The sequence below is a fragment of the Melozone crissalis genome, unplaced genomic scaffold, assembly GCF_028551555.1.
Source record: "Melozone crissalis strain CALT ecotype California unplaced genomic scaffold, PUWL_Pcris_2 ptg000023l_1, whole genome shotgun sequence".
Taxonomy (NCBI): Eukaryota; Metazoa; Chordata; class Aves; order Passeriformes; family Passerellidae; genus Melozone; species Melozone crissalis.
The window spans coordinates 8,936,807-8,954,758 of NW_026535801.1; the positions used below are offsets into that span (position 1 = coordinate 8,936,807).

At 47.2% G+C, this 17,952-nt stretch overlaps 1 protein-coding gene across 1 annotated transcript in view; it reads left to right on the forward strand.

Annotated features, from left to right (window-relative positions):
* SLX9 (SLX9 ribosome biogenesis factor) overlaps positions 1 to 17,712 on the forward strand; it is a 39,726-nt gene extending 22,014 nt beyond the window's left edge. Inside the window, exons 3-6 of the mRNA XM_054277993.1 lie at positions 10,053 to 10,121; positions 13,113 to 13,266; positions 15,702 to 15,770; positions 17,127 to 17,712. Of these exons, the coding sequence (XP_054133968.1) occupies positions 10,053 to 10,121; positions 13,113 to 13,266; positions 15,702 to 15,770; positions 17,127 to 17,253 (419 nt within the window). The 3' untranslated portion in view covers positions 17,254 to 17,712. The remainder of the gene's footprint in view (positions 1 to 10,052; positions 10,122 to 13,112; positions 13,267 to 15,701; positions 15,771 to 17,126) is intronic.
* The last annotated feature ends 240 nt before the right edge of the window (positions 17,713 to 17,952 follow it).

The following is a 17,952-nucleotide window of genomic DNA, read 5'->3' on the forward strand; positions in this document are numbered from 1 at the left end:
GAGAGGGCTTAGTGAGTAGGTACTTCAGGTCACCAGGCTAGGAGCAGAAATTATCCTCCTCCTCTTCTCCCTGTGTGCCCAGATGGCCTTTGGTTGTGCTGTGACCTTTCTACTGGAAGACAAACCTCTCTGAATATTTAATGGTGTCCTGTGGGTGTCCACCTTCCTGTAATATCCTTGTTTCTGCCCCTTCCCTTGCTGTTCCTACTTCTCTCCTTTTTCTCTCTGCAAGAGCTTCATCATTATGTTCCTGTCATTTGAAACTATGATTTCAGCCAGTTTTGACAGTCTTCTCTTGACCTTCATGCTCAATTCTTCCTCCTTAGCTGTGGAGACATTTGTGATGTGATCTTTTTTCTCCTCTCTGTGCTGCTGAAGCTCCTGTATGTAACTCCCACTTATTGCTGATCTTGTGGTTGTTTTGTTTTTTACCCTGGAGTGACATATCTGCAGAGTCTACTCAGGGCACTTTCTGGCTGGCATTGTTGCCTGGAAATGTAATTAAGTATTGATCAGTGGGCATTCAGCAGTCAAATGAGTTAACATATTAATTATGTGTAAGAGTGTGTCATTCCAGTAATGTTTGTTACCTACTGGCTGGCATAGTGTGTGTGTTGAGAGGAAGGGTGTACATGGACCTTGGAGTGGTGTTTGCTTTTTCTTTTGCCTTTTAGTGGTTATGAATCCCTTGACCAGTGGTGCTCTGGGCATTGCTCTTTTGCTGGTGCTGTTGTTTCTTGCCTGTTCCTGCTTGTTGTTCTCTGCTGATCATAAATTTTCAGAAGCCTTACACTACCTCAGTGGTTACTTCTGAGGGCAGCCAGGCTGGAGTAATCCCAGTTAACATCTTGCTTCCAGACTATCTGCCAGTGGTTGTCTTGATTGAGGAGCTGAGTAGCTGCTGGCTGGAAGATGTGTCTGTGTGCCAAGCCTCCACATCACAGAGAGTGCAAAAAAATCCACCTTGTGCTCCTTGCTCCCTTCTTCACTGCTCTGACTCCCACCCCACCCTTAGCCCTACAGAGGGGATCCATTGTGGATACGTGGCTTAATATGGAAAAAAATGTTTCTCTGCTGCAAAGTCTTGCTACCAGTTCACATTGGATTCTGTCCATTAAAATTCTTTGGAAACCTCTGGCCAAAGGCAGCTTTTAATAGGAGCTGTGTGATTACCCTGAAACAGTCCCTGCCAGCTTCCCCTGGGCCACAACTGGTGTGAAACATGTCACAGCCTCACCTCAGTGTGTGTATGGAGAGATTATTCACGTGTCCAGAGAAGGGCAGTGGAGATGGGGAAGGGTCTGCAGCAAAAGCCTGATGAGGAGGAGCTGGGGGAGACTCAGCCTGGAGAAGAAGAGGCTCAGGAAGGACCTTCTCACTCTCTATAGCTCCCTGACAGGAGGGTGCAGCCAGGTGGGGCTTGGGCTCTGCTCCCAGGGAGCAAGGGACCAGGGGAAATGGCCTCATGTTGCACTGGGGGGGTTTAGGTTGAATACTGGGGAAAAGTTCTTCACTAGAAGGGTGGTCAGACATTGGAAGGTGCTGCCCAGGGCAGTAGTAGACTCACATCCCTGGAAGTGTTCAGAACATATGTGTGGTGCTTAAGGACATGGCCTAATGGTGGAAGCTGCACTGGTGGTTGGATTTTATGATCTTTGAGGTCTTTTCCTGCTATCCAAACTAAATTTCCCCTGACTCAGCTCCTTGCCCTTTCTTTGAGTCCTGTCACTGGTCACAAGAGTGAAGAGGTCAGTGTCTGCCCCTCTGCTTGCCCTCAGGAGCATCTTGAAGACCACAGTGAAGTCTCTCCTCAGTCTTGCCAGGCCGGACAAAGTGACCTGGGCCCTCCTCATGAGGCTTCCCCTCCAGACCTTTCCCATCCTTGTGATCCCTCTTTGGAAACTCTCTATCAGCCTAATGTCTTTTTTGGTACTGTGGTGCCCAAAACTGCACACAGGACTCGAGGTGAGGCCACAGCAGCGCCAAGCAGAGTAGGACAATCCCTTCCTTTGACCAGCTGAAAATGCTGCATTATTTTATTTGTTTTATTAGTTTCTCTTCTTTCCCCAAGGTATCACTTTGCCATCAGGTCAAGTGTGCACTGTCTCTGCTTAGCAGGATGGAAAGGCTGAGCCATGGGATTGCTCCTGCCTCTCTTTTTTCCATCTCCATCTGAGGAAAGGTCCAGCTGTGGCTCTTGCTACTGGCTGCATCCCTGCCTTGTCAGATGATGCAGGGAGTGGTTCCTGCAGGCACTTGTTTCACCAAGCTGCACAGTGAACACGGTCTGGTTGCCTGTCCTTCCTCATTTCAGTCAAAGAAATGATTCCAGATGATGCAATCTGTCTGAATCTCTCCATGGCCTGTTTTTCCCAGGAAGGTGGCTTTGAATGCTAAACCTGGCTCCAAGAATTGAGGAAAACTGGGTACTTCTACAAACAAACTAATGAATCCATGGAATGTATTGTGTGTAGGAGTGGGGGAAGGTGGGGCTGTGCACTAACAGATCCTGGTGTTTGCTGTAATCCCTGAGAAACAACTCCACATCTTGTTCTGGGTGATGTCTCATACCTCCTCCTGTGTGCAGCTGGTCTGCTGCCAGTGCTGCAGTGCCAGCTGACAGTGACATATTTGTCTGTCTGCCTTGCAAGTCTGTCCCTCCGTGCTTTTGTCCTTCTGTCCTCTGAGCATCTTTAAATTCATATTTTCTTTCCCTCTCTTCCCTATTTTTGTCTGCTCTCTCCCCTTTCCCCAGCACCCCATCAGGCCCCTGCTTTGGCTTTGAGGGGAAATGCAGCATAAAATGCTGCCTGAGGCAGGCATGGCTGGAGCTGGATGATCTTTAAGGGCCCTTCCAACCCAAATCATTCTGTGATTCTGTGATAAAATGCAGTGTCTCCACTGAATCCATCCACTGGGAATGTAATAACAAGTCCAGCTGAGCAGAGCTGCCTCCCCTAAGGTGCTGAAAGGCCAAACTTCCCTAGGGAATGCCAGTTTAATTGTCTGCTGGCTAATATGCAGTTAAAAGACAAGGAAATTAAGGTAAACTGTTCGTGCTTTTTGAATAAATAAGCACCAGATAAAATCCAGTAGTGTAACTATTTCAGATCTAGATCTTTCACTGTGTAATACTGCAGAGATACTGAACTACTGATTTTTAAAGCTTCTCAAAGGACAGGATAGTCAAAGGTAATCTTATTAGCAGGAAAGGAAAAGATATTTTGGGGAAAATCTCTTTCAAATGCAGGCCTGCAAGGCATTGTCAAAAAGCATAGTAATGTTTCAGTGTTCTGCCTCCCTCAGTAAGCCCTAAGGAGAGACTTTACCCATTGGTAAACATGGATTACTCCTGGTCTCAGAATAAATCTCATTCCAGAGATTGGCTGCTGCTCTGGCTTTTATAGAAATGGTGCTCTGTTCTTCTCACTGCCCTTTATTGAAACTGCAACATCCACACAAATAGCTCATGTGCCTGTATCTCTGTTGCTAAAGTACACATTTTTATCCTCTGACAAAGGACACTTGCCAACTGTCCAAATTGTCCTGCAGACTCTCTGGAGTCTACTTTGGTGGTCCACTTTGACCAGATAAAGCAGGTTGTTTAGGGCTGTGTCTAGTCAGGTTTTGAATATTTCCATGGGTGGAGACCTGGGGGCTCCATAACCTCCTGACAATTCAAAAAATCATGAAAATGATCCCAAAAACTGTGTGCTCCTTGTCTCTTGTCACTGGGCACCATTGGGAATCGTCTGTCTCCCTCCTCCTGTTCCTTTTCACCTGGTGTTATGCACATTTATAGGATTTCCTTTGAGGCCTCTTTTCCAGCCTTTCCTCAAGTAAAAGACACTCCAATTCTTTAATAATTTTAGTGGCCCTTACCTGGGTTAACTCTCCCATTCATGTGTCCCCCTTGTCCTGGGGAGCCCAGGAGGGGACCCATCGCTCCAGATGTGGCCTCACACATCCAGATGTGGGGCAGAGGCACTGCAGATGCTGTCAGACCTGCAGGAGCAGGGAAGCAGGTATAGTGGCTGTAATCCCAAGGAGGGTCACATGCTGCTTATCTGTAAAACTTGTGCCAGGGCTGGGTGCCACACCTTTGGCAAGGCTGCTCTGTGGGGAAGTGAGGATTGCCTGTGCTCCCAGGGAAGCTTTCCCCCAAGAGTCTGATCTTGAGGAGTAAATATCTTTTTTTATATATATGTATTCCTGCATCTTCCCCTATGTCTGAATTGCAGCAGAGGAAGCTGCTTTAACTGGATGGCAATGCTTAATGCCCCTGTACAAGCTCACCAACTCTTGTTGGTTATCTTGAGCCAGCCAGTGTTGTTTCCTCTGGGTGAGGGAGGGTCCAGGCTTCCCTGGTGCTGCCTGAAGGAGCATTTGGCCTTAGTTCCACTGTCTGCACTTCCTGGAGATGTTTCTCTTGGCCTTGTATATGGGGTGGTGGAAGCAAAGAAAATGTTGTTGATTGTTATTTCTTGATGGGGCTAGAGCCATGAAGTTGCTCTCAGAAGCCTCTGGTGGGGTTTCTCTGCTCACAGTGTTCAGGCAGGATGTTGGAATGGTCAGGTTTCTTGCCTTACTGTGGAAAATCTGCTGCAGACCTACAGGTCCCTGTTCCAGCTTGACTGCAAGAAGGCTTTGCCATTCATACAGTCATAGAATTGTTAAGGTTAGGACAACTCTTAGAGTGAATCCCACCATTCTCCCTGCACTGCCAGGTGTGCCCCTAAGCCATGTCCCCAAGTGCCACATCCACACCTTTTGAATGCTTCCTGGGCTGGTGCACTCATGCTGTGGGTTCTGCTGCCCTTGTGGCTGAGTGACCTTTTGTAAGGCTGGAAGCTGCAGCAGAGCTTGCTGAGAGCTGCTGGGCATAAAACTATATTCACTGTGATCACAGGTATTTAAGTTGTTTATGGGGCTGCACAGAGAGGAAATATATGCCAGTGATAGCAAGGAAAGTCAACTTTTCTGCCATGCCATTCCTTGACAAGTATGAATTTTTGCACTGTGTAATTTATGATACTTTTGCAGAACTCTTTTGTTGGATGAAATGCACACACCCTTGTTGCATGTACATGGAGAGGGATTGGGGGGGGGGGGGGTTTAAAATGTCTTTTTTTGTAAGCAGACTCATTCTTAAAAGCTGGAAAGGGGATGTCTTGAAGGGGATCACACCTGATCTTGGAATGTCCCTGACATGGCGTGTGTTTCCCAGGGCACCTTTCTGTGGGTGAGCCTTTCTGCATTTGTCTTGTGGGCTTTCAAGTTTTCCATGTCAGGGAGTACTGACACCTGTCCTTTTATTTTCCTTTCTTCTTTTTACTTTTCCCCATGGCAGGGGTTTGTGATGAGTTAGTCTTTAAGGTCCCTTCTAGCCCAAACTATTCTATGATTTCTTTGTTTCCCTGAGCCTGAAATAGCAACACCAACCTCTTGTCTTAGACTCTGCAATTCTTGGCTCAGAAACCTGGGTTCCCTGTGGCATTTCAGCCTTGGTTATAAAAATAACCTTCAGCTGCACAAGTGGCTTTAGGAGCAGTGACACACTGGGCCACCTTGAGCAGTCTCTGTGTGCTTGTCTGTGACTGGGGCTGAATCTCTTCTATGAGGGGCTGCTGAGAGCATGAAGGATGAGGAGCTAAAATGGACAAAGCCTTGGGCAGAGGAGGAGAAGGAGGTGCTTTTACCTTGTGCAAGGGGATGAGTGTGCCAGCAGCACTTCAGACACAGTGTGTAAGGACAGCCTTTGTCTCTGAGGTCGCCTTTCACAGCCTGCTGTGCACATTGTGACTTCCCAGTCACCTCCTGAGGGGATGTGCTCCCCCCTCTAATGGAACATCACTGAGTGCCCCTGTGAGCTGAGGCTGAGCTGGGCTGCCTGGGAGGCCTTGTGCTTGTGCTGGGGCTGCTTGGAGCCTGGGGATGTTTACCAGGCCTGGCAGAGCCATGACCTTGCTCTGAGGACACGAGCTGCATCACTGCTCTGGGCTTCCAGGGGGAAGCCAGGCTTGGAAGTAGGCTGTGCTTCAGATAACCAGGGCATCTGAAGGGGCAGAGAAGGCAGATCCCACTTCTTGTAGGATGCCTTTGTTATAAATATGTAATTTAATAGTTGGCTCTCACAATTAAGAGACAGATATTTTATAGGTGTATAGTGATGTTGTTGTAATATGTCATTCCATAGTCCTCTTGCCTTCCCCCCCCTTGTGATAGCCATGGTAGTGAAGACATTTAGAGGAGGCTGGTTTGTTACCAGGAGCTAACATAACAACACCTGACCTCTAATCAAGATGTAAAAAGTAGTCTCCACCAATGGATGGCAGGGAAAGAGTTGATTGACAAAACTTTCAGAGGAGCTAAAGATATAAAAGGCAGAGCATCTATTTTGTAGAGGAGCCACGTGGCTGGTAGTCATGGTGTGGGGGCTCCCAGCACTATGGTTTTTCCTTATTCAGTCCTTTGTTGTAATTAAATTTTAAAAGTGAGAGTTGTTTCTCACACCTTCCAGGTTGGGGCAGGAAGAATACGTGCATGCTGGTATAATTAAGTGTGAACAAAAATAATGGAGCTTGTTTTAGATCATGAAAAGCAAATGCTGTATCCATGGCGAAACCTGCCCTGGCCCAGCAGGAGCTGGCACCTTTTCCTCCAATGCTGGTTCCCAAGCCTGCTCAGGGTGCAGCAGGGATTGGACTGGGCAAAACCCAGATGTATTTTCTGTGCCCTATACATACAGGTACCAAACTGTCCTTAGGGGCTCCCGTTACAGCAAGAGGACAAAGAGTTGGGGTACAGCCCCTTGCCCCTGTCCTTGCCACCCCCAAGCCTTGGTCAGCAATGTGCATCAATGCTTTGGGAGCAGTGGAGCTGGAGGTCACAGGTTGGGAGCTGTCATTGGGATGAGGGCAGGGAGCTGTGGAGCATCCTCTCTGCCAGAGGATGTCTTGGCTGGCTTTTTGCCTGGCCTGTGTTGTCCCTCAGCTCTGTTCCTAGAGGAATAGGAACACCTTCAGGGGTCCTGCAGTGACAGCTGCCAGGTCACAGCACTGTTGCCTGTGCCCCAGGAGACTGTCCTTGCCATTTCCCAGGCTCTTTACTGGACAAGAGCAGTGCACCATTTACAAGTGACACTATGTAATTTAAGAAAACAACCCCAAACCACACCCAATGTCTGCTTTTGGATGTAGTCTGACTTTCTTCATTAACTCATCCCACAGCTGTAGGCATATGCTCATTCTTGCTATTACACAACTGAGGCTAAAATTAAAACATCTGTTGTTATTTAACTTGAGTTTGCCAAAATACTATGTTTTGAGCAGCAACAGCTTTACTGTTGTGTATCATTGGGGTTTTGGAATATTAATTAATGTTACATGTTGTTTCTTAATGTCTCATAGCCCAGGAGGAGCTTTGCAAATGCCTGGTGCTGAAGGACCCTCCTCTGTCCATGTGGCATTGCACAGGTTTATTGAATATTTCTGGTAATGGCCAAATGCTCCAAGTAATGGAGTTTCCTGGAACTGTCAAACCCTCTTGGCTGCAGAGCCAAAATTAAATAGTGGGATCTTGTGGCAGGGAAGCCTCTAGTGTTACAGTTTTAACTCACTCCAGTTTCTTTCTGAATGCCTAGAAAGGATAAAATGGGGATTTCTAAGGTAGAATTTATAGATATATTTAGTCTAAGGAGTTCTTTATGAAAAATAGTCACATATATATGTGTTTCTATGTGTATATATATATTCTATTTTTGTTTTTAGTCTGAATCCTTTACCAAAAACCCTCAAGATTTCTGAAATTAAGGAAGCCATCCTCAAAAATCTGCTTCTCTGTCATGGAAGCAGTATCCTGAGGATTGCCAGGAGTAGCACCAAATGCTTGATGTAGGTGGCAAAAAGCTATTGTGGTTTTTTTTTTTTTAACCTGCTTGTATCTGGCATGTCTTGTACTGCACAGATCAGAGGGAAGAAAGAAGAAAGCATGTTCTTGCTAAAACAAATGATTGTCAAGTTTACAGCATGGAAATTATCCTTAGCTAATGTGATGGGGTTTGCTCACCTTTTCCTTAGCTAATGTGATGGGGTTTGCTCACCTTTCCTTCATTCATAGGGTTTCAAAGGCAAGTGTTGTTAAATTGCCTGTGGAATGGGCTGGAGAGAGGGGTTCAAACCCTTCTGATTTCACAGGAAAATAATTAAAATGGAGCTGTGGTTTGGCTTGATTTCAGAGGTGCTTGCAAGCTAAATAAAAACAAAAGGCTACCTTGGGGACAGTCTGTGCTGTTAATTAACCAGCTGAATTCTGCCTTCACTGTCCTCCAGTGGCTTTGCAGCGGTTTTGGCACTCGACATCACAACTGGAAGCTGCCAAACACAACTTTGCACCCTCAAGCAGCTGAGCAGCCTTCTGAGGGCAGGCTGGGGTATGGAAATTGGAGTGTCTAGGGACTTTTCCAAGTGATGGAAAAGGGCAGGAACTGGCTGCTGGCAGGGGAGAGATGCAGCTCCTTTCCCTCAGGCACTCTCTGGTTATCTGTGGCCACCTTCCCCCCTGCCCTGGCCAGCAGCAAGGTTGGGTTCCTGCCAGGAAAACAGCTTTTGTGTTTCCTTAAATATTCCACTACTGTTTTCGGGAAAAAAATACCAACCCAAACCTGAATTGCTGTTATTACTGCAGTTGGCCAGCTGGCTGAATTGGGCCTTTTTATTTTCATTAACAAATGCTGCCAGGCCATGTTTTTCCACTGAAGTCATGAGTGTGTTTCCAGATGAGGGGCAGATCTTCCCAGCATTGCCATGGCTGAAATTTGGGCAGGCTGGAGCAGCTGTGGTGTCCTGTGCAGGCAGCCTTCTGGAGATCATTGAGATGGGATAATAATTCCATAATAATGATAATATGTATGTCATAATTGACTGTCATTCATCCTTTTGTCCCCTGAAACCACAGAAATGTGGGGTGATGGGGGTGGGCATAGCTCAGAGTTGGTTATTGGATGATGCAATTTATTATTTCAGCATCTGCTTTGATACCACAACAAATGTGGTTTTACTAAGTGCTGTTTGGGAATTTATTTTTCTGGGAAATGAGGCTGTGGAAGCTCCAGCTTCATTCTCCCTGTCTTAGAAACTCAAAACATGGTGGTGATTGTTGGTTTTGTGGGAAGGTCACCTTAGCCCCAGCAGGTTTGTTCTGTTCTTAAGAAATTATTAAAGGATGCTTTTGTTCAAATCATCCCAAAGGTTTTGTAGCTTCAGAGAAGTTATCCTCAGTGAGTTGTTTTCATAATTGTATTGAATTCCTTTCTTTGGGAAGGGAAAAAAGGGGTGCTTTTTCTTTTCCACGTTTAAGAATAAGCTAAGGTGAATGGTGTGATCTTTAGGGAGCTTGTTACTCTATAGGAATTCTGGTATTTCCAGCACATTTCAGGAGAAAAGTTGGCTCAAGTCAATTTAGGTTAAATGTGTGAGATAAGATACAATTTTATAGCACTTGCAACAGATCTCCAGTAAAAACATTTGTGATGATATTTTACTTTATATTGGATATCTGTGCTCAACAGCTGCTTTCCAAATACTGAATTTGGTAAATAGTAGGTACTAGTCTACTTTACAGGTTGCTAGTGACCAGCTCCTCCTTAGGACTGCCCTGGATATATTTCAGAAATTTCTCCTTGTGAGGGTGGGCAGGCCCTGGCACAGGCTGAAACTGTGGCTGCCCCATCCTTGGAAGTGCCCAAGGCCAGGTTAGATGGGGCTTGGAACAAGCTGCTCTGGGGCCCACAGCAGGGGGGTTTGAAATGGGATGAAGTTTGAGGTCCTTCCCAATCCGTACCATTCTGTGATCCTATGCTGATGATCTGATCTGCTTATTTGTTTCTTGTTTTTTAACTCCCAGCAAGGCAGATTTGATTTGTTTGGCTAAAAGTTGGGGTGCAGGGTAGCCTCTGGATCTGCCTGCTGTGCCAGCAAGTTCAAAATCTTCAAGGGTTGAACAGAATCTCTTGTGCAGGAGCCAGGCTCCATCTCATGTCTCTTCTCTTCTAGGTTTGCAAGAAAAAACAGTACTTTCTAAAAAAGAGAAGATGAAGCTGAGGAAGGAAAGATGGCTGCAGAGTGAGTATTCCTGTGACACAGTATCACAAAGCATAGTTCTGATGGATCTCTGTACTCTGGGTTTGGGTGACAGAATGCTTCTCACAAATCTTCATCCCTCCCCAGCACTGGCGTATAAGTTCCAGGTATTGGTTCTCAGTGTTTAGCATCAAGACTTAGTCATTGCCCCAGTTCTGCTTTTGATTTTTACTATGTGTAATATATGTGACTACATAAAACCTTTGTTTATCCAGAAAGGCACTGTGCCCATATAAGTTTAGCATATTTTTCTATCTTTTACAACTCTGCTACAGATGTGAGTAGCTGTCTGGTGGAGCTTCTCCTCACCCAGGAGCCAGAGGGATGGCAGGAGAGGCTGGAGCTGAGCTCTGTGCTGCCATCAGCTAATCCCAGACCTCTGGTGAGACCCTGCAGTGGGTTCTCCTGCCCCCTCAGTAGGGGAGAGCTCTGGATGCTGCTGGCTGTGTTACTGCTCTTTCCCACGTGCTGCAGGTCGGTGAACCCACTTAGCAGACAGTCTGGCCTGTCTGGAGGCACTGAAATGTGAGCTAACCAAGCCCAGCCCATGGCAGAAATGCTTCTCTTTGCCTGTTTTTGCTCTGGGTGTCTTAACACAGGAGGGGACTGTGCAGTTGTACCCAGTGTGGCAGAGGGGTTCCTTGTGTCACCTGAAGCTGTTCTTGGGACAGGCTTTGCTCCTAACACCTTCTTGCCCGACAGAGTTGGACACAGATTATTTTTGGGGCAGAGGGATGTGGCTTTCTGCTACACCACATGAGCTCTGTGCCTGAGCTCTGAGCCCAAGTTCATTAACCTTTGGTTTCACCAGCTGCACTGAAGGTGTGTCTGGCTCTTCTTAGATAAAAAGGTATGAATTTACACACATGAGTGGAAGGAAACCTCTTCCCAAACAACCAGCCAACAGCTTCTGAGTGCCTGGACATCTTTGGACACAAAACACAGATGGCTTTGCTAGTCAAGTTCAGCTGGTTTGGAAAAGTCCAGGAGCAGGATCCCTACAGGGTCTTATTCCGGCCCTCCTGATGCCTTTGTAGCATCAGTCTTTCCCAAAATCATATGTGCTGTTTTGGCCCTGCTGTGGCCTCTTCCCTTTCTCTTGGCTTTGAAATTACTAAAATGAGGGAATACAAGTGAAATGCAGAGACTTTCCTCTGGGGAGAACACCAAGACAGTAAACTTCAGGCTAAATTACCTGTCTTGGCAGATATTTGATGTTAAAAGTGCTTTACAGGCACAGTAGTACCTAAAAACTCTGCCAGTTCTTTGTGGAGAAAGAGCTTTTTGTCCCCCAAAAGAGAAGCCAGCTTGGACTGCTGAAGTTATCACTACATCTCTGTTTTCCTTAATCTGAGTTTGTTGTTTCTTCTTGTCCCAGGGCTGCTTTTGTGACACTGGATGCCAAGACCCTGGGAACCAAAGATCAGCCAGTAGTGCAAATGCAAAACTTTCTCCCATTCCAATAAGTAATCTTAGGAGAGACTAGAGAGGGGAAAAAACTTGAGTAATGCTTCAGACATTAGAAGCATGCACATTTAAAAATACATATGTTGCATGGCTCCTCATCTGAACAAGACTTCATAGGAAAAGAATTTAGGATGTTTGCGCAGAATCAGGTGTCTGAAAATTTTCAGCACATACTGTTTATGAAAGCACTGAAGTAGTCAGCTTCATAAAGCCAGACCAAAAAAAGAAGTCATGCAGAACAGAAAGCTGTGTTCTTGGCAGGGATTGCTGTGAGGAGAAGTGTTTCCAATCCTGATTTGTCACAAACATCCATGTGCAGCAGAGCTGCAGTTCATGAAAAACTGTTGCTCTTCTACTCAGCTGAGCTGGAGAACGAGCAAGACAAAGGTATTAAAGGAGCAGCCACTGAATTGGAGTTCTGCTTCCTTGACTGTGGGAGCAGGATTAGACCCAGGCTTGTGGTCTGTAAGTGGGACTGGCTGCTTTTGTGCTCCCACCAAAAATACTTCTGGCTTCTGTTGGCCTCCCTGTGTCACCAGCTCTGCCCCATGGCTTCTGGCACACTGTCATGTCCACACAAGGAGTTTGTAGCTCATCATCCTTGCAGTTGTCCAAGGGATTTGTGGGTCAGGTGGGGCATCTTGGAGTTCAGCTGGAGGCCTGTAGCAGTGCTGGGCTTTTGTAGGCTGTCCTAAAGGATGTATTCTGCTGGTGCTCACAGTGGAAACTGCTGGCTTTGGGAAGCATGAGCAGCTGTGGGACTTAATGCCACATCAGGGAGCCTCAAGGACTGAGGCAGAAGCCTTGAGATGGCTTTTAATGCCCATCTCCTAAAAGAAAGGAGACAGATGTAACATTTGTAGGGTTTTCTGTGCCCACACCCTTGTCAGAGCTGCTGATGGGAGACCAGGAAACCTGGTCCTGAGAAAGGCTATGTGCATCTGCCACTTGGTGCAGTTCTTTTCCAGGGGTCCAGTTTATCCAGCATCTGTCTGCTTGCACTCCACAATGAGTCATTGAGGTGGAGCCTTGACTCTCTTCAAACTAAGTAAACAGCTGACATTTAGTCCATCTTTCCTGCCTCTCCTAGGAGACTGTTGTTTGGTCCCAACAGCAACAGAGGGGGGACTGTGCCTGTTTAAGGCCAGCTTTGGAGTTAACTGTATTTGTGTTGTCCCTTCCCCTCTTGTTTCCCAATTCCTTGCAAGATCAGTGTGGTTTTTGCCACACCAGGACTCCTGTGCAGTTTTGCTGAGAGCAATGAACAGTGTAAGGGATGGAGAGAGACAGAATCTGGGAATTTCACTCCCCATTGCAATGTCAGAAGGGATGTATATATTTACAAGCAAATACATCAATGGAGGGAATGACCCAGCTGCATTTTGTTCATTTTTTCTCTGGTTTATATCACTTCTGTAAATGGTAAAACTGATGAATTTCTTAGCTCAAGGATTATCTCCTGCAGGTGTTTGCCCTTCTTGCAGTAATGCCTTGTTTCTGATGCAGAAATAGAGAGTGTGAAGATGGCCAAGCAAAAGCAAAAAGCTGAAGCGAAGCGGAAAGCAACGCCTGTGGTGGGAGACATGCAGCCCTTGATGGAAGCCCTGCCTGAGCTCTCCTACCTAACCACAGGGGGCAGGGCAAGGAAGCCTCTCAAAAGGTTGGTGCCCTTTGGAGATGGGCTGTGTGTTCTGTTTCTTCCTGCAGGGTGGAGGGGCCTTCAGCTCAGCTTGTAGCTGCAGGCCATAGTGAGGAGAACAGGGTCTCATTGGCAACTCTGTTTGAACCATTTGTATGCTTTACTTGGCACAAGAAAAAAAGATGAAATGTGTCTTCTGAACCCACAGCTGAGAGGGGCACCATATTCCTTGAGTGGGGCTTGGCATGAGACAGGCTGGGAGCATCCAGATGTCCTGGGAGCTGCAGGAGTGGCACGTGGGTGTCCATGTTGTAATGCTGCTGAGCGCACCTGATAACCTCATCTTGTGGTGTTGCAGCCTGACATTCCATCTTTCCAGGCCTTCATCCAGGCTTTATCCTGAGGCACTTCAAGCCTTTGAGCAGTGCCCTTTGTGCTGTGGCCAGACTCTTTGTTTTGTAGTGTGACTTTGGCCAAGAGCATGGTTGAGCTGGCTGTTCCCTGTGCACTGTCAGCTCCCTCTCTCCCTATCCCAGACCTTTGCCAAAAGCCTCTCCTTTGAGAAGCCCAAGTTGGCACAGTGGAGGTGGGAATTTGACATGGGCTGATGTCACCTACCCTGCCTGTGACCTGCTAACCCCAAACCAGCCCCCCTTGGTAGTGGCATGGAGGAGCTGCAGGCTCTTCTTCCCCTTGCTGGCTTCTGGCTGCCCAAATGTCTGTAGAGGAGTGTTTGAAATAATCAGAGGAGGCCTTTATAGGATTTGAATCATTACAGAAAGGAAGGGTAATACTCTGGTGATTTGTCAGCAGTATTAATAAAAGATTAGATTCTCCAGGAATTTGATCTCCTGCAGGGTAAAAGCGCATTACAGGGAGGTTTTTATTCTGCTTTATAATGAATGAAGGCAATGAAGTGTAATGAAGCTGAGCTGCTAACAGGGTCCAAGTGAACAGGCAGGGTCCTAATGAAACTGAGCTGTTAACATGGGAAATCCAGCAGGAAATAGACCCCAGGATAGCTTTCCTTTAGGCTTTGCCACCCTCTGCAGAGCTGCTCACCTCTGAAGGGACAGCCATGGTGACTTGGTGGCACACACAGATTTGGCAAGCCCTGCTCTGGTGACCAAGGGCTGCAATCCAGCTTGAGAAAGGATTTTCCTGATCTTCTGTGAGCATTCCAGGCAAACTAGGACCAGAAGTTGTTCCTGCGCTGAGCTGCTAAAAATGAAGGAAAGGTGAGGAGAGGAAAATGAGCAGGAACTGATTGAATTAGAGGTGGGTGATGGAAATGAGTGACATGAAGCAATGTGAGGCAAGGGGAGTAAGAAGAAAGGAAGAATAGGGGAAATAAAAGGCAATATAAGAGGATGGAGGGTAGTATGCCAGAGAGAGAAGTAGGAAGAGGAAATCACTGTAACAAGAGATCAGATCCTGCTGTCTTGAAGAGGAGGTGGGAAGTTGTTGTGTTTCCTGACTTTTGGGGCGGATCAGGTGGGGGTGACCATAGCCTCCAGCACCCACCAATATGGGAATATTCCTTGACCCCTGCTCCAACAGAGAGGTGGGATTCAGGCCCTCTTTCTCCCCCTTGCCTGTGTGCTGAGGCTCTGCTTCAGGGCGAATTGGGGTCCCTAACCTCTTTCGTCTGTTAATTTTCCTATCTGTGTAATCCTGAAAAATGGCAATTTCTTCTCCTTTCCTTAATGTCCAGTTCTACCAGCAGCTCCTGTTGTGCACCTCAAGTCCCCAAAGCAATCTCTGTGCTTCCTGTGTGTCCCTTGCTGGGGCTTAGTGCTGGCTTTGTGGTAAATCTCCGCTGCTGCTTGGCATCGGGCGTCACGAGGGATGGTATTACACCCCTGGTCCCCTTGGACTTTGCCCAGGGATAAGGAATGCATGGAGAGGTGGCAGATCTGTACCTGCTGCTGTGCCTCTTGTGCACGCAGTGCACCATCCTGCATTATAGCACAGAGCAGGGCTGGCAGCTCCCTCCTCTTGCTGAGCATCCCTGGTGCTGCCAGGGTGGCTGTGGAGGCTGGAGCTCTGCAGTGTCAGCAGCAGGGAACATGAGCTGTGCAGAGGTGACACGTGTGGTGGGGAGGGGAGGTTCCATGGGATCTTGGCTCTAAGCAACAGGATCAGTTTGACCTGGAGGTCAGTGATAAGCAGAAAGGGATCTGGGCATGGACAGCTAATGACCAGTGCTGGCTCTGAGAGGTCTGGTGTTCTTGTAATGCCTCCTGCTCTCCCAGCCTCAGGTGGAGGGAGTTGGCATTTCCCTGCCATGCCTGGTTGTGGAAATAATTGCCTTTCAGGAGAATTTCCATGCAGGATAATTAATTACCTGTTCTTTCTGGAAAGGCAGATGCAGAATCCCTGGACTTTTTCCATCCACACAGCCATTGCTAAATTAATGCCCTAACACTCACTTGTTTTGTTTCTTCTCTCCATAGCCACATAAAAGCAAAGGCAGCACCAGCAGACTTCTGTCTGATGAAACAAGCTCAGAAACATCAGCTCCTGTAAGTACCCATTTGTCAGTGTCCAGTTCCTGCTGAGCCTCAGGGAATGGTTGAGATTGGAAGGGATCCATGGGGTGTCACCTGGTCCAACCCTTGTGCTCAAGCAGAGTCACCTAGAACTGGTTGCTCAAGAGCCAAGTCCACATGGCTTTTGAATATCAACAAGGATGGAGAACTTAAATGTGTCCAAGTAACTCCTGGACTTAGTCTGGCAATTCCTTTTTCCCTGTGTGTTGGATAGCTTATACTGCCACCAAGAACTTAGCTTTCCCTCAGCACATCTCTCGTGGGGCTGGGCTCTGTGATCTGCCAGTGTTTGCTTTCTTGTTTCCTGGATTTCTGTCAGTTTTGAGCCATTCAGCTGCAAACTGAGGCTGAACAGTCAGGCTACAGATGCAGCACTGCTGTCCATGAATACCTTCTCTGTCAGAAACAAGCCTGTGTTGGTGCTGGGATGCCTTTCTCACTCAATTCTGCCTTGCTTTGCTTTTGGTGGCCTGGCAAGTCTGTGCTTCTTGAGAGAGAAAAAATTTGGAGGAATATCTTGAGGTTTCTTTCCCAAGGTATTAGTTTGGATGAGAGGTTCCCTAAGCTTCTCCTGAATACCCCAAGCCAAGCTTCAGGAGCATTGGTTCCTCTCTCTGTTTCTCTGGCAGGAGCTTTGAAGGGGAGGGAAGTAGCTGAGCACTACCAAGTGTTTGTCTGGCAGGGCTGTGGAGAGCCTGGCAATCTGGGGGAGATGAGGATGCTCTAGTGGATGTGGCTGTGTGAAAACTCACAGGGTTTTTTTTATACTCCTGCTCTGTTCTTGTCCCTCCCTGCTTGCTTGCTTTTTGAGATGAGGCCATTTCCCCAGGAAGCAGCTGTGACCAGGCATGCAGAGGGAATTCTGTCATGGTGTCCAGCTAGTGGTGCATGTAGGATTACCAAGGCTCAATGTTCAGCCATAAAGAGAGTCAGTAGAGGGGCTCTCTAAAGAGAATTTGGTGTTGTGCTGGTGCAATCTGAAGTAATTTTCATTCCTGGTGATTGACCAGATCCACAGTCTCTTGTTTCTGGTTTACTAGGGAAAAGCTCTAAAAAAAACCCCATTCCCAAGTGATGCTGGACACTGTCATGATTGTTTGTGTCTGTGTGGCACGAGATCAAAGTCCCTGGCTCCCATGAAGCTGGCAGCAATTTGAGCTTTGCCCTTGGCTAAATGAGGTTTATTCTTGCACTGTCTTTCTCTGAGATGTACACTCAGGATCACTCTGTCTCAGCAGAAATCTGCTACTTTATGAGTGGGTCCTTATCTGCTCAGTTCCTTTCACACGAGGCCCTTAGAGAACTGGTGTGTTATTTTTCTTTCCTCAGAGAGGAGGAAGTGGCTCGGTTTCAGGAGGTTATCAGCGATCCCCAGTACAGAGCCAACCCCCTCCTGGCCATCAGCAAGCACCTCTCTGAGAGGCTGGGGCAGGGGGAAGCAGGGGAAGCCCTGTAGAGCTCCAGCTGGGCCCAGACATGCACAGGCTGCAGAGGAGCACATCCCTGGCACCACATCCCAGCCTCTTGGCTCCTTGGAAGCGGTTCAGCAGATGATGAAAACCAAGAGCCCTGCTTTCTGTCTGCAGGAATAATGCAGCTCTCTCCTGACAGGGGCAGCTGCTCCTTCACAGGGTGTTTTGAGACATTCTTGGGCAGGCATTAATCTCCCTGCAAAGTGTCTTGGTACATTTGCTCTTCTTGGGAGCAGGTATGGTTTCTGAAATTGTGCCAAACGGCCATGTGTCTGTTTTCTGTCATTCCCCCTCTCTCCCTGACAACTTTGAGAAGAGGTTCTTGCTTGCTCTGTTCAGGACCCCAAGCCCTGGAGACTTTTGGAGTTTGTCATGACCAGTGCTGCTGTTCATGGAGATTGTTTTCTGTGAGAAATTTGGCTTTGGAATAAAACATACTTTGATACAGCACTGAATTTGTCTGGCTCTTGTTTTGGTAAATAGGAATTGAAATATGAGTTACTTTCTCTGGAAAAATGACTTAAAATGATTGTTGTTTCCATGTGTACAGTGAATCAGGAGACTGCTACAAGCAATGACAAGTGACTGCAGATCATGTCTAAATCAGGGACTTGCCTTCCTCCTGCCCTGGAGGGGCTTCCTGTGAGTGATGCTCATCCCTTTTGGCCCTTGTGCCTTGTTTA